Source organism: Lissotriton vulgaris, chromosome 2_2 (assembly GCF_964263255.1).
Source record: "Lissotriton vulgaris chromosome 2_2, aLisVul1.2, whole genome shotgun sequence".
Lineage (NCBI taxonomy): Eukaryota > Metazoa > Chordata > Amphibia > Caudata > Salamandridae > Lissotriton > Lissotriton vulgaris.
In genome coordinates, this window is record NC_141688.1 from 24,817,338 (window position 1) to 24,842,599 (window position 25,262).

General features: G+C 43.2%; 1 protein-coding gene across 1 annotated transcript in view; it reads left to right on the forward strand.

Annotated features, from left to right (window-relative positions):
- Positions 1-25,262, forward strand: part of TRIP4 (thyroid hormone receptor interactor 4) — a 560,825-nt gene that overhangs the window by 206,667 nt on the left and 328,896 nt on the right. The window contains exon 8 of the mRNA XM_086959220.1: positions 585-708. Coding sequence (XP_086815346.1) covers positions 585-708 — 124 coding nt within the window. The remainder of the gene's footprint in view (positions 1-584; positions 709-25,262) is intronic.

A 25,262-nucleotide genomic window follows, 5' to 3' on the forward strand; every position in this document is an offset into this window, starting at 1 on the left:
TGCCAACATTCTATCAGGATTATGCAGAGAATAACATTTACAAATCATAGGCAAACTGTCAGTCAGTGCTTATACATCTGGAACTGCATCCCAGAAGCCGTGTTTATCATGCAACTGATTATTTTTTTGTAACATACTGGCTTGTCACATATGCTGGCATGTTAGTAATCAAATAGGTCTCTATCAGATTGTCCTCTTGTTGTCCTGTCTACAAACTCAAATGTGAAATACTTGGATATCTGTGAACAATCTTACAGTTGAAAACAAAGGGCAGGCATATCAGCATGCAAATGCAGTGTGTGAGATTCCTTTATGTGCTGTTACTTTTCACTTCTAAATACCTGCATTGCTGCTACTTTTGCCATCAGCACTGATAATATGCTATTTATGTTTGCACAATTACATTGCCCATAAAGCATGTTAAAAGTATGCTTATTATGAGCAATAGCCAGCCACTGAGGAAGGTAAGGTCCTGTAGACTCATGTCCCATGGCTCCCAGATGAAGGGCACATGTTCCTTGTTGACTTTAAACAATTGATGGTGGGTCTGAGAGCTCACCCTGGGCCTGTTTGTTCCCTCTTAGATTGGAAGAAACTGTTAAGGCTATTGATTCTGGAATCCTGGGCAAGTCACCAAGAACAACCGATATGAAGGGCGAGCAAGAAAGGGAGCTGGTGAACCCCAATATTTTCCAGCCCGCACCTGTGGTCAGTTTCTCAATTACATCTGTGATGCTTTGGGCCAGTGTTTGCATTTTAACTGTTTTCTTGCAGGTGTACTGTGGCTTTGTTCAGTTTTTGTGTTAAAGCTAGTAGTAGCCAATTTGATTGCCTTTGTTGTTCGTATTTGCCATTTCTATAGCTAACTGGGACTACTAGAGAACCATTTTTTGTGGGAACATAACTATTCGTCAGCATCAGTGTGCACATATAAGTAGGAAAAATAGCAAATTTGTGACAACATTTTCATCTATAATTTTCTACTTTGATGGTTTATTTATGAAAGTAATATCCCATTATCTGTCAGACCCTTCTGGTTACAGAGATTTACAGTGTTTGTTGGTTGTCCAAAAACATGTGATACCAGGAGCCAACATCTGAGCTGATGCTGCTGATAAGGATTTTTTTAGTGTGCCGACCAAGGAGCAATTCATGTAGTAAAATCCTAACTAAAAATTAGAAAATGGGTATGAATGAAACCTATGCATTTTTTTAAAAGTGCCCAAGATACTAAGTTAGGCATAGTGGTTATTTGTACAACCCAGTATTTTGGATTGGCCATATTATCATGATTCAGAGGAAATTTTACAAAATGCATTTCTTCTTGCAAACCAGTTTATGTTTGGAAGACAACATGGAGAGAGATTCATTCAATTATTACAAATGTTCTACTATTGTGTATTCCCATGTTTCTCCCAATTAAAATCTGTACTCTTCTTGTATGGGTGGGCCTATTGCCTGCGGATTTACAGTGGAGTCCTTCTGTATATATATAGTAAGTGGAGTTCTTGTACATCAGAAATATCTTGATGCAGTAAAAAGCTATTTTGATATGTACTGCCTAAATAGCAGCCCTCCTTTGTACAGCATCAGGAACTCCTCCACAGCTATGTTCCTCCCAGTAGTATAAATCTCTGGAAGCATGGCAGACAAATGTTTGAAAGGACACATTTTGACCTGTCACTGTCTGGATGGTTCCGGGAGAGTGCTGTAGAGTTATAACTGAAATACACCATGCGATTCAGAATCAAAAACCTGTTTGTGGTCACGACTGGTGCGATACTAGGTGTTGCCCAAACTATGCAAATAGACTAGTAAGCTATTGGTTTGTACACTATTTCCTTGTTGAGAGGAATCTAGTTTTGAAGATGTCTTCTTCGAAGAAATCTTTATTCAGGCCTTGTGATTCTTGTGGTAAGCTCAAGGCTTTTTAAAGAAGATCCCCATAAGAAGTGCATCTACTGCCTGTACCCTGACCATCAGGTGAAGGACTGCAAGATATGTAGGACCTTCCCTCCGAAGACCCTCAGGGACAGAGAGGGCCTCCTGCTTTTGTGGCTACAAAATATCAAGGATCAAGATTATCCTGCTTCTGAAGTAGGCAGTATTGCCTCTGGGTCTACTACAACTTCTAGGAAGAGAGCTGCTGCTGAAGAGGTGTTGTCTTCTCCTGAGGCCAAGATGGTAAAGACGCAACAATCTTCTGAGGGGTCTGAGAGGCCTTCCACTTATAAGGCGACTCCCCCTACTAAGGCCAAACTTGGGCCATCCACACCCACGAGAAGAACAACCTAAAAATTAGCTCAAAAGACGACTTCTGAGAAGACTTTACCTCAGAAACAGACGATGCCGTCGTCGACTCCTTCGTCGACGAAGATCCCCGTCAACGCAACATCTACATCTACGGTAACTTTCACTTCACCTAAGCCTGAGATGTTAATGTCAACAGCGTCTTCACCCTCAGGCCTATCTCGTCGAGGAGAAAATCTTCGTCTGCCATCGTCAGCGCCTCGTCGGCGGCCAAGCTCCATCACCGTCGACGAACATCCCGTCATCGACGAGCTCGTCGACGACTCCTACACTGTCGACGAAGACTCCATCGTCAACTCCTACACCGTCGTCGACTCCTACACCGTCGGCGACGAAGACACTGTCTGCGACGAAGACTCCATCATCGACGAAGACACCGTCGTCGACGAAACCTTCCTCGTCGGCGAAGACAACTCAATCGTCGACGACGACCTCTTCATCGTCTGGAGCCAAGCCCACATCGATGGGGCCTCCGTCGACGCCGCAACTGTCTACATGTACCACCATGCAGGTTTGGTCACCGTCTACGGCTTTTACGTCCACACCAAAGCCATCCTTGCTTCAGAGACGCGGTTCTGCCCTGGAACCTTTATCTCCTCTACGCCTGTCACCTCAAACGGTGCCCCTACAGGTCCCTGACAAGTTACTGGACTCTGAAGATAGTGAGGAGGATTCTGACATGGATGAAAGGTTTGGGATGGCTACAAGTCCTTCAGCGGGAGAATACATGGCCACCTTGGAATTTACTCTCAAAGTCAGTTTCAGTCCCGCAATTCAAGTCTTTTCTGGGTATGGTCTCTTCTTGCATTCCTTTGATACCAAATTGCCGTCTCAGGATGAGGACTCTTCAAGAAGAACGCAACCTGCAATGGCTGCAGGTCTCCGGCTAATTCGAGGACTTCATCCGGATCACCCCTCGCATCTGAGGTGCTCTTCTCTGGAGAATGCAAAGGAGAAATTTACAACAGGGTTGCGCGTTCCTCCAAGACACACCAAGCTTTACAATCACCACGGACGCATACCTCGAAGGTTGGGGAGCACATCTTCAAGGGCTGACGGTCAGCTGGAGATGGAGTCCTCAACAGAAGGTCTGGCACATCAACCTGTTGGAGCTAAGAGCCATCTTCCTAGCCCTCAAGTCCTTTCGCGCAATTGTTCAAGGGGCCACAGTATTGGTTCGCACATAGAATACTACAAGCATGCACTATTTGAACAAACAGGGAGGAACAAGATAGGCTCTTCTGTCTCCGGAAGCCCAAGATATATGGGCATGGGCAATACGACACAGAATCAATCTTCTGGCGGTCCATTTACCGGGAACGCCAAAGTTCTTGCGGACACTCTCAGCAGGACAACGGTGTCCACCCACGAATGGGAACTTCATCAACCAACGGTGGATCGGATTTTTCAACAGTGGGGTCATCCAGATCTGGACCTCTTTGCGACCAAGAAGAACAGCAAATGCCAGTTCTTTGCAAGCTGGCATCCCCACATAGGCTCTCAGGAGAATGCGTTTTCGATCAACTGGTCTCATATATATGCTTACGCCTTTCCTCCGATACCGTTGGTTCCCAGGGTTCTACGGAAAATGAAGAAAGAACTGTGTCGCCTGATTCTTATTGCCCCCAGATGGCCTCGCCAATACTGGTTCACCGAGCTCCTTCTCCTATCGGAGTGCGAACCAATCCAGTTTCGACCAATTCCGGACCTCCTCTCCATCCAGGATGGTCAGATTTACCCTCCGGACCCGGCATCTCTGAAATTAGCGGTTTGGCACCTGAGTACCTTGAATTCACCCATCTGAATATCCCTGCAGATTGCAAGGAGGTACTATCCAAAGCTAGAGCACCTGCTACAATAAAAACTTACAGACTTAAATGGAAGAGATTCTGTATCTGGTGTCACTCGGCTGGGATTCATCCTTTTCTGGCTAAGCCAGAACAGATATTACCTTTTTTCTTACATCTGGCAAAATCAGGATTATCTCACGCAACTCTAAAGGTTTTCCTAGCAGCCATTTCAAGGTATCGCCAGGATGGGTCCACTTCACTTTACTCTTCAAGAATAATACAACAATTCTTTAAAGGACTTTTGAGAATATTTCCTCCGGTACGTCATCCACCGCCATCGTGGCATCCCAATGTAGTGTTAGCGCAGCTCATGCGCAACCCTTTTGAACCAATTCACAGAGTGGATTTAAAATTTCTTACATGGAAAGTATCACTTTTGTTGGCTTTGACTTCATCTAGAAGAGTCAGTGATGTCCAGGCTTTCACGGTCCATATACCTTTCTTGCAGCTCACGTCCGATTCAGTAGTGCTCCGCACAAACCCAAAATTCATGCCTAAGGTGCCTTCGGACTTTCACCTGAATGAGCCAGTCATCTTTTTTTTTTTTTATTTCAAATCTTTTTTTATTGAAGATTGAAAAACAGAAAGCAAAGACAATACAATAAGTCTTCCAATACATAGATTAATACAGCCGTGGTAATAAATGACGCCTACAGAAAACCAAAGGAAGGAAAAATAAGGACAAGTGTATCAATGCATCAAGGTTAAGCAGTCGGTAGGAGCATGGAGCATATAGAATCATACAGAGTCAATGAAGCATACATGGATAATCGACAGTTAGAAGGTTACATCATGGAGGGTCAAAGTGGGAGGATGATGCATTCAGTGAGGACCACAGTTTTTTATTGGCGGGTTTCCATGTAGCTGACTGCAGCGCCAGGTTGTCAGCCCCTCTCAAGAAGGAGAGCCATTCTAGCCAGATTTTAAAGTTGACCTCAGCAAAATTCTTCCACTTACAAAGGATGACCTTGCATGCCAGCGTTAACATGATATCTAAAAGTTGTCGGTCATGTATGTCTGGCAATTGTGTATCTATTGGATCTAGTATGATATAAATAAACTCCTGTACAGGTTTAATTCCAAATATCTGGTGGATATAAGCAAAGACTTTCCCCCAAAATGTTCGTAGTAGGGAGCAGTCGAAAAGCATATGCGCTAGATCCCCAGGTGCTGTCTGGCAATTCCAGCATTTGGGCGTATCTTTCAGGTGGCATTTAAACAATTTCTGAGGAGTCCAGAATGCTCTGTTCAGCAGCATGTACTTTGTTTGACAGAGGATCGGGGAAACCTTGTTTGATAGTGCAGTACTATGTATTACATCCCAATCTATTGCTATTCCTGTCGAGTTAGGTTCTGATTCCCATTTGCCTTCCGCTCGCTTATGGGGTTTCTTGGGCATGGGGAAGAGTAATTTATAGGCTCTGGACACGAAATGGCCAGCATGGTACAGGATTGGCAAACGCGTCATAAGCCAGGGTAATTCAGTAGTCAAGGTACGTTTAGAAATGACGGATTTCAATTTCAGGAATTGATCAAATTCTATGGGTGGTAAGTTAAGTCATTTGCAGTGTCGAGAAAGGGATGGGTAGAGTACCTTCATAAAGGTCTTTTACCATGTTGATACCATTTCTAGCCCACAGATCCTAATAGAGTGTTTTGCCATCTATCCGAAACATAGGGTTCTTCCACAGAGATACCAGGGTGGATTTCTTGATTACGGAGTTTTATGGGATTGGTCAAGCCTGAGGAGGGCTCGTCTGGTGTTCAGTAGGATATATTTGGAGTGAGGTAAATGCGATAAATCCATGCTAAGGAGGGCTGGAAGGGGTGCATGTGCAATTATAGATTTTTCAATAGATAACCATACTGGAACATAAGATGGAGAATCGACTAGCCAAAGAGCACCCTGTTTGCAGAGGAAAGCCGTCTGGTAGTTCCTGAACGAGGGGAGGCCTAGGCCGCCTTTCTCTTTTGCTAGCTGCAACTTTTTTAATGATATCCTGGCTTTTTTCCCTCGCCACAGGAACTCCCCAAATAGCTTATCCACTTTCTTGACGAATTCGTCTGTAAAAGACATTGGTAGCATGCTAGCTAGGTAATTAACCAGTGGCGTGCACATCATTTTAAGGGTCTCAGCCCTACCCCACGAGGATAGAAACTTGGGTGACCAGACGTTCGATAATGTGGATATCTTTTTTAAAGTTAGATCCTCATTTACCTTCAAGGTTGATATTAAATCTTTCCCGAAATCCAGACCCAGGTATTTAAATGATTGGGGTTGCCAAGTGAGTCCAGATGTACCAAGTATTTCTTTATTTCCGACATTATTTAGGAGCTTGACCTCCGTTTTGTCCTTATTCAGTTTGTAGCCTGAAACCTTAGAGTACTCATCAATTGTAGTCATTAGCGCCGGAATAGCCTCGCCAGCCCTTTCCGACATAATGAGCACATCATCTGCGTACGCAGTTAATTTTACAGTACATTCACTAAACGGCACACCGGCAATGGCTTTATTATTCCTTATATGATATAGAAAAGGTTCAATTGCTAGCAAAAACAAGGACGGAGAGAGAGTACATCCTTGTCTCGTTCCTTGTTTTAGACAGAAGGATGAGGAGAAGGAGCCACCTGCTCTAACCCTAGCAGTGGGGCAGGTGTACAAGGACATTACAAGTTTCGTGAATGTTGTGCCTAAGTTGAATTTGTGTAAAACTGCCTCCAGCAAGGCCCAATCTACCATATCAAAGGCTTTCTCGGCGTCCAACGTGATTGCCGCTGTGGGGCTATGTAGAAGCTTTGCTCTCTCTAATACGTGGGCTAATACTCTGGTGTTATCGCTGGACAGTCTATGTTTTAAAAATCCAGCTTGAGATGGGTGTATCAGGTTAGGGAGGACTCGCTGTAGCCGAGCTGATAGAATCATAGCTCGCAACTTACAATCGAGATTAATCAAGGAAATCTTTTGGCAGTGATGGATCTTTGCCTTCCTTAGGAAGTACCGCAATAATCGCCTCCGCTAAAGTGCCTTTTACTTCACCTGTGTCCGTGATTTCTTGGAAAAGGTGAAGAAGAGGTTCTATTAGATCCGATGCAAAACTTTTGTAAAATGTTGCCGTAAAGCCATCAGGGCCAGGCGCTTTTCCACACTTCAGACCTTTGATCGCCCTCTCCACCTCACTAGCTGTGATCGGATCATTTAGACTCCGTTGTTCCTCTGGTGATAACCTTGGTAAGTCGCGTTCTTGCAAGTAACCCTGAATCTTACCCTCATCAACCAATTCGTTTTTAGCATATAGGCCCTCATAAAAGTCTTTAAAGACTTCAGTTATTTCGTGGGGATCAGAGATTTGCTTACTCCTGCAGAGTCCCTTATAACATTAATAGAGTTTTTCTGGACCTTGAATTTTAGATAGGCGGCCAGGCTTTTGCCCGCCTTGTTAGATTCGCAAAGTTTAAATTTCCGCCTTCTGTCTAGCCATACTCCCGCCCTTTCGCTCACCAACTTGTTGTACTCGTATTTCCTATTAGTCATAGTGTTAAGTGTCTCCCCATCCCTATTCATCTGGTGTCTGTTTTATAAGTCTGCTATCTCTCTTTCTAATGTTTCTAATTTTGCGTTGTAGTCTTTGTTCATTGCAGAACGAATCTTGATACATATTCCCCTAAGCGTGCTTTTCAAGGCTTCCCAGCGAACAAGGTCTGAGGTGTCCCCTCTCATATTTATTTCCAGATATGACCGGATGGCTGTTTGAATGGCAATCCTATGCTGTTCTTTGTTTAAGATTTCTTCATTTAGTCTCCATGATGTTTGTCTTGGGGAGGGCTTAATGTTGCTGATGGAAAGGGAAATGCACAAGTGATCTGATAGGACTCTCGGCTCTATGGATGTATCCTCTATCCTTGGTACCCCATTTTGTGTGACGAAGATGTAATCCATACATGAGTATGAATCATGTGGGGAAGAGTAAAATGTGTAGTGGGATTCTGTATCCTCCATGTGTCAACTAGATTAAAACGCTGGCACAATTTAAGGAATGCGCTATGTGATTTGTTTGGCTTGAAAGTGCACTTCGAATCTCTGTCCAGGGCAGGGTCGAATGGGAGGTTAAAATTCCCTCCTAGTATGTGAACTGCCGTGTCAGGGATAGTTTCAATCTGTTTCACCAGTTCCTGCCAAAAGTTTAGGTCACTAGTATTAGGTGCATAAATATTTGTGACGTAAAATTCTGTGTTGTCCCTGGCGAGTTTAGCTGTGACCCAGCGTCCTTTTTCGTCAGCTGATGAGGACAATAGCTCTATCTTGGCTTTTCTTGCTAACAGTGTCAATACCCCGTTCTTTTTGCCTAATGCATCTGAGCCCACCACCTCCGAATAGAACTTATTACGCAGCGTGTAGAATTGTTTCGAGTCTAGCTTGGGCTCTTGTAACAGGACAATGTCGCCTTTCTGCCTGCGTACATAGTTTAATATCTTCTGTTTTTTTATGGGTTGATTCAAACCTTTTACATTCAAGGACAAAATTTTTATTTGTCTAGGGAGGCCGCTCCGAGCGGTGTGTTAAGCGTAGGATGTGCCATTTATGTTATTGCATACATCATAAGTGCATTATGAACCTCAAGGAGTTGTGTACCACGCGGCACATCAGGTGGAGTATCCCCCTTCTTGTTGTATATGGCACTAAATTGACTAGACCCTCAAGCAGATGTAAGGGCACATAGAAATAGCATGCAAATGATCCATCTTGTCCAGACAAAGAATAAGTAGGAAAAAGAAAATGAAATCAAAAATAAGAACCACAGCATACAACACACACCCCCCTGACCCCCCAGTCGCCCCACCCACCCCTACTGCAATATGTAAACATGGCGACGTGAGGAAAACCGCAGTGGTCCCTCCCGTCAGTATTAATATTGCATAAACATTGGAACAACATTTTGAAGTATTCAAACAGTACACTAAGGGCCATATGTATCATAGTTCCGTTTTGCGAATTCCAAATAGCGAATTTTAAGGAATCGCTATTTGGAATTCGCAAAACGGTATGTACAAAATCGCTTTTTTATAGCGATTCCTTACCATTCCTAATTTGCGATTAGCCAGGAAGCCCATAGGAATGAAGGGGCAATTTGCGATTAGCAATTAGCTAATCGCAAATTAGGAATTTTTTCAAGGGTGCAGGGGTGTCTCAAGAACACCCTGCTGCACCCCTGAAAAAGACATTTGGGGGCATATGGCGCACATACATGCCCTAAGGGCATGTATGAGTGTCATATGGCACCTATGGTTTGTTTGAAAAAAGCATTAATAAAAGAATTCGCAACTTACCACCAACTAGAAGTTGGTGGTAATTTGTGATTCCTTAATGGCATTTTTTGCATTTTTTTTCTTTGACACATTGCATTTAAGGAATCGCTAAATTTGCGATTCCTTAAGTGCAATCGCAAAATAAGGAATAGCAATTTTTGCGATTCCTTATTTTGATGCAAAAATGTTTCATACATACCATTTAGGTATTTAGCATTCGCAAAGGCCTTTGCGAATGCTAAATAGCTTGATACATATGGCCCTAAACCTTTTAGAACCCTGAGTAGTGTGACTCAACTATGGGATTATAGTCTGGTTAACCTGATAGACTCTATTAGTAGAGCATCAAATGGAACTGACTTAAAGTATGAAGGAAGTCATTGTAGAATAATGTGTCATCAGATTCTCTATTTTGGGGTTCTCCAAGAACCAAGAGACGTGGTACATAAACAAGAATGGTATACTAACAAAAAGTGGCCCTTTTGCCAGCAGTCTTAATAGGGCCGTAATAAGGTGGTAGTGTCACGCAATTTATATAGCTTAAGAACTAAGTACATTTCTAAACTAGAACAGTAAGTGGGACCAATGAAAAGAGATCAATTAGGTGCATACTCGTAGGAGAATATTTCAAACAGGTGTGGCAATAAGGAATCAAGAGCATAATAAATTGCTAAAAGTTTTGAGCCAGAGTAATACGCTGGAACATGACTCACGGTATAACTCATAGTACCAGAAGAGGTTCTCGATTGTAAAATCCTAGCTGGATAGGTACAAGAATCACAAAACCTGCGAGTCAATATGAATAATAGGGATCAATTGTAGACAGCATATATCAAAAATGTTCATTTGTATCCTGAAGCCGAGGCCGCCATATTGTCCGGATTATTAGTGTCCATGTCGCGCTGCTCCAACTCTTCAAGCATGCGTTTGAGTTTCATCGGATCCGTGAAAATGTGAGGAGACCCACGAACCATTACTCTATATTTCGCCGGGCCCACAAAACCAAATTGGTATCCCCTCGACTTTGTGGTCGCAGGGCTAGAAAAGCTTTCCTTACTTCTACTGTTTCTTTACTATAATCTTGTGAAATATAGATCTTTGCGTCTTTCCATAAGATATGGTTGTGTTTCCGGACAAAGGCAAGGATTTGTTCCACATGCTGATATCGTTGCGGCTTACAGACGATGGGTCTGGGACCTTTTTGCGTCTTAGTGATCCTTCCTGGTACTCTGTGCGCTCTGTCAAACTCTAGCGGATTAACGAAAGTCAAATTTGTGGCCTGAGCAAACCATGACACCAAGAACTGGACACAGGATCCCTGCAAATCCTCGGACCCTTCCGGAACACCAAAAATGCGTAGGTTCCCTCTTCTGTTTCTATCTTCCAACTCAGCCAGTCTCCTAACGGTTTGGTCGGAGGAGATGTGTAGGTGTTTCAGAGCTGCACAAGTTTTGACTTCGATATCTTCCAATCGACTAATCCTGGATTCCGTCTCTGTCAGACGTGCATTAGTGTCCCTAATATCTTGACGAATCGCCGCCACCTCCTCCTTGGTGGCCTTGGCCAAATCATTCACTTCATCCAACCTGTTTAAGATCATGTCTAGTGCTTGAGTGGTAACTTTCTTTGCCTTGTTCGGCGATCCAGGGTTCGAGTGGTCTGATTTGAGCCTTTTCAGGGTACTCTGGTCTTTGGTATCCATTATGACTATTCGGGACCTTGAATGTTGCCTCGAGAACCTCGCCGCCACAAGCGTGTAAAGCAGACTTGATCAGTGTTCTATATGGCTGACGTGGTCACGTCGATGTAGATAGAAGGTTGAAGGTTAGACAGGCAGATTAGTATAGGCACAGAACTCTCCCAAGCAAAAGAAACTGGAGCGCTGCGTGGGGTTTAACGTCTGGCAGATTCCGGAAAGACCTGCCTTGAAGATTGCAACTCGGTCAGTCCAATGCCATACAGTGCCATACACAGAGAGCAGATACATGTGAGGTTGCTTCATGTATGATTCGCCCGCTCATAGAACACAGAGCAATTAAGAAGCACTCACAGCGAAGATCATGGAGTTGCCGTAGGATGCCTCATAAGTTCATTTCTTACTGACACGTGGCGTCATGGGAGGAGTCACCGCCAGCAGAGAAGCATGTGCGTCATTCATATGGTGCATATTTATTAGACCTTCGTCGTTAGATCAAAATTGTGTCCCCATGCCTTGTCAATTATTGCTAAAACTGCCTCTCCTCCGGGAAGTCGGCACTAAAAGTCACTGTCGTTCATGCCGTGTAGCTGTAGAGATGGCGGCCGCCATCTTGGTAAAGGCACTGGAAGCCCTGGATCCCCACATGGCGGGTCGGACTGTACTCACGCGTCCGAATTGCTTCTGGGTTCCAGGGCAGGGTCCGAAATTTCAGTCCTCCAGATCACTCCCGCGTCTCAGTCCCGCTATGTGGTTTCAGGCAGTTACACCGCATCGGCGATTACGCGGCGTTCCGCATTCATTCCCTCATCAGAGACACGGCTGGGAACGTCCGGAGTCCCGCTCGACGTTTCTCCGGCTCTGGAGCAGCCCCAGTCACAAGAAACAGCTCACTGCATTCCGATCTCCAAATCTGCCTTTACATCGCGGGTTTAGTCGGAAGAAGGCGTTCCAATTCCTGATGTAGGATCTCGTAACTGGAGGAGCGACGCTTTACACCGCCATCTACCTCGGCGTCCAAGCCACGCCCCTCTGAGCCAGTCATCTTAAGGACATTTTTTCCTAACCCACAATCCCCTGCGGAAAGGGCATTGCATACACTAGACATCAAGAGGTGTTTAAAGTTCTATTTACAAAGGACCTCTACAATACGCAAATCTGAACAATTGTTTGTCGCCTATGGAAAAATTCGTCAAGGTTATGCAGTGTCTAAACAAACAATAGCAAGATGGATCTCTGCAACTATTGACTTTTGCCATATACAAGCAGGAAGACCTCTGCAGGCAGCTCCAAGGGCTCACTCTACGAGAGCCATGTCTTCCTCGACCGCTCTTTTCGCTGGGGTTCCTCTTCAGCACATCTGCAGAGCAGCAACCTGGGCCAGCAGGCATACTTTCACCAAGCACTATTGTTTGGATGCAGCCAGCGAGACTGATGCTTCAGTGGGTCAAGCAGTTCTGCGTAATCTTTTCAGATAAGGTGAACCTCTGTTTCCCTTCTCCTCTTACTGCTTTTCAGACGCTTGTTCATGCTTATTATTATGTACATGCTCATGTAATTGCATTTTTTCATGCTTTTAGAAATGCGATTTTTCTGTTATATGGTTATGTGCTTTTCATATGTACAGGCTTATGCTACAAATAGCGTCTTCCAAGCACAGATATATACTGCTATCTACTCTGATTCAGGCATGTGAATCTATGAAATACACCCCAATACTGGAGAAGAACAATAGTTACATACCTGTAATCTGTGGTTCTCCAGTATTGGTGTCTTTCATAGATTCCCATGCAACCCACCCACCTCCCCGCAGGAGATCATAGGCTACATTGGTTTACCATCACTCCTTTGCGAGAAAATCTGAGAGCCTGAACCTCTGAGGAGAACCTTTTGGTGGGTGCTGTCGCCTGATTGGCTGCAGTTTGGGCTATACAAAATGACTAGGATAGTCATGAGTGTGGAAGTTTTTTCTCCTGTAGCTTGGGCTTTTTTACTTCATGGTTGGTTATTACCAAGCTTTTTCTATGTTGTTATGGCATATTATTGCTTTTTTATGTACCGTGGCACTCCCACTCCAACGAGGGGGAATGATTCAGGCATGTGAATCTATGAAAGACACCAATACTGGAGAACCACAGATTACAGGTAAGTAACTATTGTTCTTAACAGGGGCACTCGTAGAAATGAATGCTATTTGTGTGATGAGCTGAAAGTGAAAATACAATGCTGTGCAAGTGAGTATACTAAAGAAGTCAGAGAGAAAAACAGTTTTCTCAATACAATGAAACTGATGACTTATCTTTCACCACTCTCTAATGTAAGTAATTTCTCCAAAGAAGCTAAAGGAGGACAAAAATGTAACAAAAAGAGAGAAAAGTATCATTGCAACTAGCAAAACGCATAAGGCAAATAAAAATACATTTTTATTATAAGAAAGCACATAGTAGTCTGTTGCAATGAAGGGAACTACTTTGTGTGAGATGTGTTCCTTTTGAAAAGATGGACTACCTTCACTCAGATGTTAGCCACCGGCTGAAGTGGGCTGGCCCAGTGCTACTGCTGCAGGCTTTGATAAGTGGAAGCAAAAGTAAATACAACAATAGCAGAGCAATGGGGAACGTGGGCTGACCCATTGTCCCTTTTGTACTGTGTTGGGAGGAAGCAAAATGTGAATGATATATTATCTAGTCAGTGGTTGCGGGCTGACAGGTCACCCTCTGCTGTGCTTGGCATTAGCCATGGGGCACCGTCGAAAACAATGATTCTTCCATTTCCAATGGTGCTCCAAGTCAAGATTGCTCCCTGCGGGGCAGAATAGGGTTGGGGATATTTGTCTACATTCATTTTACTCCATTCTATAGCCAAGCTTCAACTGTAGGAGAATATCCTTTGAGCAAGGACATGGCTACTCAATATTTAGTTAGGAGTAGCAGCATAGCTAATCACTTCATATGTTTAAGGAGCTCAGCAACATAGTATATTCTTAAATTTATGAAATTACAGGGAAGACTTCTGCCAGAAATGTTGGATTTAAGATCAAAGTCATGCCATGTGAATAAAGTCTGTCTTTGAGGACTTGGATATATAGCAGGTATGGTCCACCACAAAACTGATTTTAGCAATCTGGGGTTAAAATAGAAAAGTTGTATAAGCTTGAACTGTAGCCGCTTATGTGCTTTATGGAAGTGTTGACGTTAGAGTGCAAAAAAATTGCCTTGATTTTTCAATGAGTTTATCACTAAATATCCACTTTCAGTGTCTTCTTGCTGATAGAGCTGTCCTTTTTTGTTGTTTGTTATTTGATGTATCCTAGCAACCCAGCCTTGGGCCAGTGTTTGTATTTTAACTGTTTCCCTTCAGGTGCACTGTGGGCATGTTCAGTTTTTGTGTAGGAGCTAGTAGTAAACAATTTATCAAACTTTTTTTCAGTCTAGACAAGCGCAGAATGTCAGAGGGCATGTTGGTTAAATGGGCATTCCTCTGAAAATGAGTTGTCATTTAATGATATGCTGCCAGTTGCTTCTACTTATGGATGTAACTATTGTGTGATTTGAGATAAGATTTGCATGGTGGTTGTGCCATTTATGGAGCCAACCTTAGCTGGTAAATTTTAGAGGTTTTTAGGTTTAATTCATAACAATAACTGTACTATTTTTTAATTTCAGAGTAGTTTTTAACTATACATGTAATGACCAACCTAACCATAACTTACTTTTAACAATATCTTTATCAGTAAATGTTTGGATTTTTTAAGCTATAACCCATTCAGATATTTTTCACACCAGTAATGCCCCGGCTAAAGCTGTTTCCATCAGGGGTACACTGCCGGGTCATGCCTTTGTTGAGGACATGCGCACAACACGCTGCAGGTAGGCTTTCAGGCTATATGAGCAAATCGATACACATTCTTTTTTCATTTTGTGGGTGGTTCTCAACCAATTTTTGGTTTGGTTTGTATTTTAATTTATTTTCTTAGATGCATTTATTGTGTTATTTTAAATTAACTTTGGTGTAACTGTAGTAGCAAACAGCCATAGCATTTTTGTAGTGCCTTTCTATCTTTTCAATCCCAATCCTGGAACTTTGTAGTCTGCACCACATATTTATTTTGCTGTCCATACAATAAATTGTGACAATGCCGAAATGGGGTTTGTTTTCCTCGTTTGCTTCTTAACATTTTGTGTTGTTTCTATGTCCTGATTAGCTGCTGTTTGTGGGAGGTTTTCTGTTCTTTATGGTGGAATTTTAATACTCCTTTTCGTGATTCAACTTGAGATCTTCTCTTCGTAAAAGTTTAAGAGGAATCTCCACTACGCAACATCTGAGTGCGGTGTACTCTCCTTGCATTTGATTTCTTTCCAGGGAAATGAGTGGAAAACTCTCCAACTATGGTGTCCTTTTGAGTTTATCCCTCTATAGCCTTTACAGTACAGACAGGGCTGAGATTGGGAATAGAGCAGTGACTTACAGTAGTAACCACTAAGATCTCCTGCTCTAACACCAGCACTTTCTACAAAAGGATATGTAAAGTATCTACCAATGTGAACCTCAGAATGTTTCAAATTGTTTTTTGAAAATTTTCCGACTGCTCCAAGTTTGTGCACTTGAGGAAAAGTGACATCCTCATTGCTGGGAATGTCGGGAGTTTGTGATAAAACCATATACTACTTCACAATTTAACCTTAATCATCACCACTAAGGGCCTGATTCACAAACTGAATTTGGTAGTTCATAAAGTAGTGTTATGAGTAGTGTTATGGTACTCCACCCGAGAGGTGTTGGTGGTGCCACTGTAGAAGCCGGGGAGACCTGTAAAGCGCTCTGATACCCTCACGGGTCTAGTTCGCTCTATATAAAACTTTATAAATAAATAAATAACAATGGAGCGAATATAGATAAAACTTCACTTCCCGATGTACAGATTTTTTTTAGCACGACTCAGACGTAGGAGGGAAGGGTGGGAAGTTTGGGGTATTCAGATATGGAGGTTTTGAAAAAGCATGGATAGACTGGCTTTATTTTACGGCAAAATATTTCACAAACGTGGTTGCTGTTTGAAGATGATGCAAAACTCAAATATGCTTAAACATAATAAAGTAGTATTACAGCAGTACTACTTACTACATAATCCAGTTCGCAAACTTACGGATAGAAAACTCCTCCTCTGCTTCTCCCTTCCTTTTTGTGCCAAAATATCCCACGGTACCTCCACCCTCTTGCCGCACACACTTATATAGTATTTTGTAGTAAATGTAGGCAACTCAAAACTTGGATATTTGATAAATAACGTACCCCCCCCTCCCTCAAGCGCCTTGAGACCCTCTGGGTGAGTAGTGCGCTATACAAATTTTGACTTGACTTGACTTGAGGGGATGAAGCCTGATTGCTCCAGCAGCATCCGGTTTTTCACTGGTGGGTTAAGAGGATTTTCCACTATCTTGGCTAATATTTTGTTGCCAAAATTCACTAATGATAGCTGTTGGTATGATCTTCAAGCCATGCCATGTTTGCCAGGCTTTAGGACATCAGTAATCAGTGCTTCTCATACAATGGAGGGTAGAAGGCCTGTCTCAATCGATTCCTGATATTATGCAAGCCCGGTGCAAGAGTTGCTTTGAGTGCCTTGTAGAATTCTGATGTTAATCCATCAGCCTCAGGGGCCTTCATTGGGCCTTCAATGGCAAGTATGATCTCTTGTACATCTATGGGTTCCTCTAAGTAGGATCTCACCCCACCCTTAGTTCAGGACATTGCTATGTCCTCTTGGTAGTCTGTGATGAGTATGTGGTCAACTGTTAGTTTACTCTGCTAGTGGGCTTCGTACTAAGTGTGGAATTCCTGTGATTTTGCCTCATTCCTCCCTATACCCTCCCCATGATGCTCTTCTTGTGGGCTGTATTACAGCAGTTATTTCCAGAACTTTTCTGAAGATTTGAGTAATTGCAGATTGTTAAATAAAGCCGAATGTTGAGGTGACCCACTTGAAGGTGGTTTGATTTGCATTGGGATTGCAAGATTGGCTCTGAAGTTGTATACTATTGTGTTTCTCAAGAATGCATGTACTGTATTTTACTAGACTACACTAGATTGTCCAAATGGCCTGGCAGAAGGTGTCTGTATCGGTGGCAAATGCATACCTGTCTAGCTTTTTACTTAAAATTGCAGCTCTTGTGAAGAGTAATCACATTAAGGTGAATAGAGTACAAATTATTTTTTTAAGTGCTTTTGATGTTTAAAATAGGGTGATAACATTAAACTCTATGGAAACATTGTGTTTGTAAGTTGGGTGAATATTAGTAAAAAGAGGCTTACATCCACGAAATGTAGGTGACTTGACTGATATATTATGTGTCTAGCTTGTTGTCAAACGTTATGTCCATTATCACATGATTGCTGAAAGCAAATTGGCCAAAGGTAGAGCATGTTGAGTTACACCCTGCCACAATGCTTGGATGATGTCATCAGTGATGTAATTTAACGTTTCATGAGTGATGTAATGTGAGGTCTTGTGCTCGCATTGAGCAGGGGGAGTAAATTGTATGATTTCCCTCATTAAGTGCCTTATGTGCAGTTGTACCATTTCAGAAAATAACCTCGGTCTGTTGTTTGTCTTGTCACTATGGTCCTGAGATGCACTAAGGAGATCTAGTTTGTGGTCTAGATCAACACATAAGACACTTAATAAGGGAAGCCATACCATGTACTCCCTCTGCTCAAAGTGAGCACCTGCAGAAGAACCCAACTCACCACCCAGGGTTCGTGCCATATACGGTTTTGAAGTATTGAAACAGTTTCAGGCCCATTGTGCCAATACAGGGCGAAACACATATTGGCTGTTTGCCTGATCATGATGATGCTTGTCTCAACATGAAGAGAAACATAACCAAGAAGCATGGATAATAAATGTGATGTATTTATTTAAGTAAACCTGATAATTCGTTTTCAATACCATAATGAAAATTAATATGCAAATAGAATCTAAGGTGAGAGCATCCCTATCAATTCATTCTCCAAGAGTCTTTTAAGGCCTAGACACTCCCAGACCGCTTAGATACTTCTCTTCATTGTCAAGAAGAGCAGCGATGAGTGTGATCTGCCCACATCAGTATTGGCTATTGAGTTAAAGTCACATCCGACCATGTATTGGAAATGTTTCAGTCCTCATAGGTGTGTAGACAAGTTAAAAAAGTCAATTTGTCGTGGTGGGGGACATGAATGAAAAAACACTTGTTAAGCGAAACAGCTTCTTACAGAAATGCGTCCCAGCGCTAAACTAACTAGATGGCTAATTTCACCTTGAATTATTTTTCCCTAACAAGGTATATTTTCAGATGGACTTAAATACCCCTTCAGAATCAATGTCACGTAAGCTCCAGGGTAAAGCATTCCACAACCTAGCTGCCCAGACAGAATAAGATTGTTCCCCCGCACTAGCTTTCCAAATAAGAGAGACCTGGATATATCTTTTTCCAGCAGAGCGAAGGGCCCTTTGGCGTTCATAACCTCTGTATTTCTTGTAAATAATTTGGGCTTCTGATGTCCTGGAGAGGAAGCCGTGCTGCCTTCCGCTCACCTGTAACTTGTTTTTTCCAAATAAATCTACGAATTACATCTGCTTCCTCCACTTCATTACAGCTTTTTTTTTGTGTCGCCCTATGATTTACTGTTAGTGCTTTAAATTTGATTTGTTTTTAAATCTGAAGCCAAACCAGTACCATTTGCCCCTCCCTGATGCATTACCTAACGAGTGTTCAAAATGAGACGTGCTGCTGCATTCTGTACCAGCTGCAGCTTAGGCCCACAGGCCCCCCAAAATATAACACTTTGACAGAGTTTAACCTAGCCGTAATCAATGCATCAACAATATCCTTATGCGTGCAAACTGGGAGAAATTTAAAGATGTTTCTCAAAGATTTCAGGAAAAGAAAACAGGTAGCCGTCACCAGACGTATTCGTGACAGAAAAGGCAGATCCTTATTGAATTTGATTTGTACGTTTTTTGCCACATCAACAGCTATAGGGGGCCATCCCAACCCCACTGGCCATAGTCTTCTGATTTTTAAAGACTCTGAATTGCCAAAGATGAAATCTTCGATTTGTCCAAACTCACCTTTAGAGCGCTATTGAGCATCCATTTTCCAACTGCCGAGAGGCAGCCCTGAAAGTCCTCAACTACTGGCTCGTCCAATTGATGGAAGGCAATCATCATTAGCGGGTCGTCTGTATTCGACGCAATATTAAATCCCCACAGTTCTACTACTCTGACCAAAGGAGCCATATAAATATTGATTGTTGTAGAGCTCATATATATGTTAACTTTGAGATGTCTCTGCCTTCCATTCTGCCAGCCACAGAGTATAGCGTAGTACACAGTAGTGTATAACACATCGCCCTCTCTTATCAATGAAGTTTCTGATAACTTGGAACAGCCGCCAAATTAATCCAGATTAGGACAATGTTAGTTTAGGCTGAGTATGTTGTGTAACATAATTGCCTTCTCCTCCATCTCTGGGGTGAAATTGTTTCTGCTTGGGGGAGGTGTGTTTCTTGTACTTCCCCCTCTCCTCCCTTACTGAACAATTGTACTTGTACTTTTTGAATACGTTAATATTTCCTGTGGAACTTCGTGCCATTGTTTTGGACTTTTAGCTGTTGATTTGCCCCCAAAGATGGATCCATATGAGCCAGTGCAGTGAGTGTGACCCTTTTGTCACAATGTATAGCAGACAGCGGATTCTGTCAGTCTGTGCCTGCTTACCAGATATCCCTTTAAATAACGTAATGACTAACTTTCCAATAACCCATCTCTAGGAATGAATGAGAGCTGCCCTATCCATAACTAGTCAAACAAACGTTACTATGAACAGTTGGTAACTATAGACTTACGGTCACTGTTAAAAGCCAATTTTGGTGTTTCTTCGTGGGAACTGAGTTCTGTGACCAACTTGTTTTTAGGCCTCCCAGTTTGGCCTTCCCCACCTGGAGCTGTCTGTTCAATGGTTTGTTTGTATCAGTTCTACTGCGGTTCCTGGGGGTCACCGTCCAGGTCCCTGAGTCTTCCTTCAATGATTGAGACACCTACTTTGCTTGACCTTGCCTCTTGTGTAATTTTGAGTTATCCAGAGCGAGAAAATGCACAGTAGTTGATTCTTGGGATATTTCTTCTTGCTGAAGGCTCTCTGATCTCCCTTTGAACCCCTACGTGGGGGACCTTTAAAAATTAATTCTGCAAATGTTGTTTTTCTAATTGAAGTTACTTTAGGATTAAAGATATGGGGGCTTTTATGCATTTGATCTTTTCCTTAGTTTTTCACTGTAGGCCTTTTTCTATACCTAGCTCCTATTTTGCCAAAGATTGTCTTTAGTTTCCATTGTCAATAGGATACAGTATTATTATATTTATTTGCTTCCCTACTTCCTCGTCAGAGGATACAATTACAGTGCATTCCTTGAAAGTTGAAAGAGCAGTGCGAATTTATTTGCAGAGTCTCACATTTTTGTATTTCTGAGTCATTATTTGTTTGTTTTGGTGTGTTTAGATTAATTAGATGTGTGGTACCTATGGCATGAGATTCTTCAAATACTTCTCTGCTAGCTGGAATGACAGTCTTGTGGGATGTTGCTAAAAGTGTATAATTTAGATATACGTCGGGCAGTGACAAATGCTTCTCCTAATATTTTCATCAGTAGTATGGATTCCAGGCTTTGGGTTCTAGTGCTGCTTACGGTTGTGCTGTTCTTGACTATGTAGCAGAATGACTATTATGATGTACTGATTTCTTTATACTAAATTTAATTTGTTTGCAGCATCATTACCTTGTTCTATATAATCTGTTATACATGCTTGATTGCGTTTTTGTTGCGTTGAGTATCCTTATTGATTAGGGAGGGGGACTAGTAAGAGGGTCGAAGTGGTGCACATGACCTTCTCCTTACCGTAATTGTATTTTACCGAGGCCCACTCCATTTCGCCCTGTTTCTTCCCCTCCCTCCATGGGAGCATAGGGTATCGATTTATATTTTGTTAATCCTCTTTGCACGTCTGGGAAGGGAGAACAGATTAAAAAGGTTCTGCTTAATAATGTAGGTCTTTCTGGGGGCTCTCTCTAAAAGTGGGTCACCTGAATTATTAGGAACGGGACGAGGAAGAGTAAGACTGGTGGGTAATTAGGTCATGGCCCGGCCCGTGATCTGGGGTAAAACTCATGCTTGCAGCATCTGAACACTGTTCTGGTACACCCTAGAGATTTTGGGACTCCATGAAACCTCTCGTGCGAACATCACCCATCGTAAAAAACATGAATGAAACCTTTCTTTTTTGTCTGGTATTTTTTCCATTGCTTAGACGCCTTTCGTGGGTTTGTTTGGCTCTACAGGAACTTGCTGATGATGCTTGGGCGCAGGCTTTTAGAGTTGTACTTTGGTGAAAATGGGACATACGGTGCGCCGACAGCTATTGGAGCTGTACGGGTGCTGTGAGGAGAATGCGCCGCCAGCTACTGGAGCTGTACGGGTGCTGTGAGGAGAGGCGGTGCGCCGGCAGCTATTGGAGCTGAACGGGTGCTGTGAGAAGAATGCGCCGGCAGCTACTGGAGCTGTACGGCGCTGCCGTGTGGTGAGGCGGTGCGCCGGCAGCTACTGGAGCTGTCCGGGTGCTGTGAGGAGAGCTGTGACTGTGAGACAGCTGCTGGCGATCCCCCCATTGGCTGCCTGGGACACTGCATCCCAGCTCGGTATATCACACCCTGCGCCTCCTGTGTTTAGTCAGTGCCTCGCGCCACGAGCATCTAAAGGCTCATAATCATGGCCGCATTGTGCGCGCGCCGACTCCAGCTGGGGATGCTGCTGCGGCAGATGGCGGCTTTGGAAGGCGGCTCTCCCATCTGGAGCTGCAGACCGCAGCCAGCCTGCCAGCCCTGTCCCAGGCCCCGCGTGGGCTGCAGCGGCAGCCAGCTGGAAACGAACACCTCACGGGCAGCCAGCACCCGCCGGAGTGCTTCTCCTCAGACTGCATTCCTTCCAGGCTAGCTCAGGTGTCGGGAGCCCGCCGTCGCATCTTTCGGGTTTCCGAGCTGTAGCGCGGAATATGCAGAGGATGCGTCTGTTTCTTTATTTTTCTTGTGCTCAAGGTCTAGTTGGCTCGCTAGGGCTGTGGCTCGAGCCAAAGCTCCCCCGGGCCTCATAATTCACTCCTAATCTGATCCTCATCTTGCTACCGTCTCATGTGTACCTCACTCGCCAGGCACTTGGGCCCAGAGGGCCCACTTGGAGGCATGCGTTGTTGGCTCACGATACAACTAGGCTACCAGAGGAGGAGAGGAGGTGTTTAGTGGGGAAGTCAGGAGAGTCGTATTGCTTTCTTCTCAGTAATTCGCTCTGCCCTTATTTCTTCCCTTCCCTTCTGTTCTTTTCTCGTTTAACTGACGGCTTTCTGGTGCGAGGTCGTGGGCTGGATTAAAGATTGCAAGAGACCGCGTTATCCTTATTAGGAGTAGCCTTTATTAACGTGTGTTGCTGTTCGTGTGCTTGTTGGAGAGGAGGTTGTATTTTTGCTTTTATCAGGGAACAAGTCGGGGAGAGGGATGGGTACATACGGGTCAACGGCGTCCACCACTATTTTTCACAGCGGACAGTCTCCCCTGCCAAGAAAATGCCCCAGTGAATTATGCTGAACGTGTCCGAGGGTAATTTCACTACACTGGGGCATATTCAGCAGAACCTGCACGTTGTCTGCTTTCCAGCCCAAGCAGCAATATGCAGGCAGGGGATGCTTTGCATTTTAGATTCCAGCTAAGAAGGTGGCTTGGCCCAAAACAAAGGCCCCCAAGTACTGAGCCCTTCTCTGGCTATTTGGGGGTAGTTCCTGCTAAGGGCTCCATAACGTTTTTTGTGCTCGCAACCTACTTCCAGTTTGTGGAGGAAACCCATGGGTTGTCTAGGAAAGCTATAGATTTATGGAAAGGAGACAAAATTCCGACTTCAGCAAGGGGTCATGTATGTAGATCCCTCAAGGTTTTCCCAAAGAAACTTATGGCCACATGCATCATTGTTGCCGTTTGCGATTTCTTAATTGCGAAAATTAAGGAATCTCAATTAAGAAATCGCAAAACGCAATGCATTAAGAAATTGCAATTTTTTTAGCGATTTCTTAAATTTCCTTAATTGCGATTCACAATTTGCGAATCGCAATTAAGGAATTCCTTCCCATTGATACCTATGGGCCTAGAGGCCCATAGGAATCAATGGGAAGTCATTTTCAATTTGCGATTAGCAATTTGCGAATCGCAAATTGAAAATACAATTTCAAGGTGCAGGGGGGGGGGTCCAAAGGACCCCCCCCCCCCCTTCACCCCTGAAATTTAACTTTAAGTGCATTTTTCACACACACATGCCCCAAGGGCATGTGTGTGTGTAAAATGAAACTTTCAAAAATGCACTTTTGTGCATTTTTGAAAGTTTTCGCAAATTACCATGAAGGTGTCAACTTCATGGTAATTTACCTCTCCCTACTTGTGAATTCGCAAATTTAAAATGTTCATGCATTGCATTTAAGAAATCTAAAATTGCGATTTCTTAAATGCAATCGCAATTTTAGAAATCGCAACATGATTGCGATTTCTAAAATTGCGAAAAACATGATGCATCCCAATTTTGTCAATTGCATTCGCAAACGGCCGAAAATTGCGATTCGCACCGTTTGCGAATGCAATTCACAATGATGCATGTGCCCCTAACTGTTGAAATAAAGAAATATTGAAAATGAGTAGGAAAAGATTGCCATTTATGACAATGTTTTCATCTGTAACCTTTTGTCCCGTTGGCCGATTTACAAAAGCAATATACCATTACGTCTAGTAGACCCTTCTGGTTGCAGGGATATATAGGGTTTGTAGGGTCTCCAAGAACCCAAGGTACACGAGCCAACAACTGGGCTGCATCGTACAATGGTATTTCATTTTGTTTTTAATATGGAAATTGAGACATTCATCGGTATAAATGAAATCTCGCCCTTATTAACAGAATTGCCCATTATGAACTCCACATCACCTAACTGGCAAATATGTAGCCAAGCAGGCCCTGAGACCCAGGCCTCGGATTGCGGATTGACAGGCAACAGATGTTAGGGTGCATAGCTGGCAGGCAAACGCTAGGACAGGAACCTGTTGATCAGACCCACAGATGGGCGCAGCGACATCACAATTGTCACAGGAGATTGCCCCAATAAAGGACACATTGCAGGAAAGGGTACTTGCACTCCTAAAACACCATAAAAAGACAGATGCCGCATGAGTACCTAGCACACGTAGTGATTTTGCGCTTCCCATGCCGGCCATCAGAACATGTTATCCTCTGGATACCATGTGTCCACGCAAGGTCGTGACCAACCTGTGGTAAGCCTTAGAAAATGTATTAATGACTCAGAAGACAGCAACCACTATATATGGTTGGCCGGAAACTTTTATAACCCATCGTGTTTGTATAAAAGAAGGACACATGCTGATTGAAAATTGAGACAGTCCCCAGACTGTGTGCCTATAAATGTTCTCTCAGCCGTAATGTTTAATTAAACAAACTGTTCCTGTTTTGCCAAACGCCTCTTGTCTTCTGTTTTTTAAGGGATTTCGAACTCAAGTAACAATGTATGAAGTATAGACCAACTAATATGGTGAAATATGTAAAGTGAAAAATGGGTATCAAGGGAAACCTGCGCATTTCTGAAACGGGCTCAAGATAAGGCATTTAGGAGCAGTTGTAATTTGTACATCTCTAAATTTGTGTGTGCCCATATTAGCATATGATTTAAAGTGTATTTTTCAAAATGTCTTCTCTCTGACACACTGGCTGCAATTTGAAAGCATAAATGCAACAACATCCTATTGGTAATAACAAATGTTTTACTATTCTATGCTCTCGCATGCCTTCCAATAAAAATGGTACCTCATGTGTGGATAGGGCTAATGCTTGTGGCAGAAATAAAGTAAACCAAGGTCAATGGGAGTTCCCTGGTCAGGGCTACAATTGATCTTGTTTTGCGCTTTTTTCTGTAGCGTGTACTAGGCCCAGCCACACAATTGGGGCAGCGTTTTTTATCGGCAATAGTG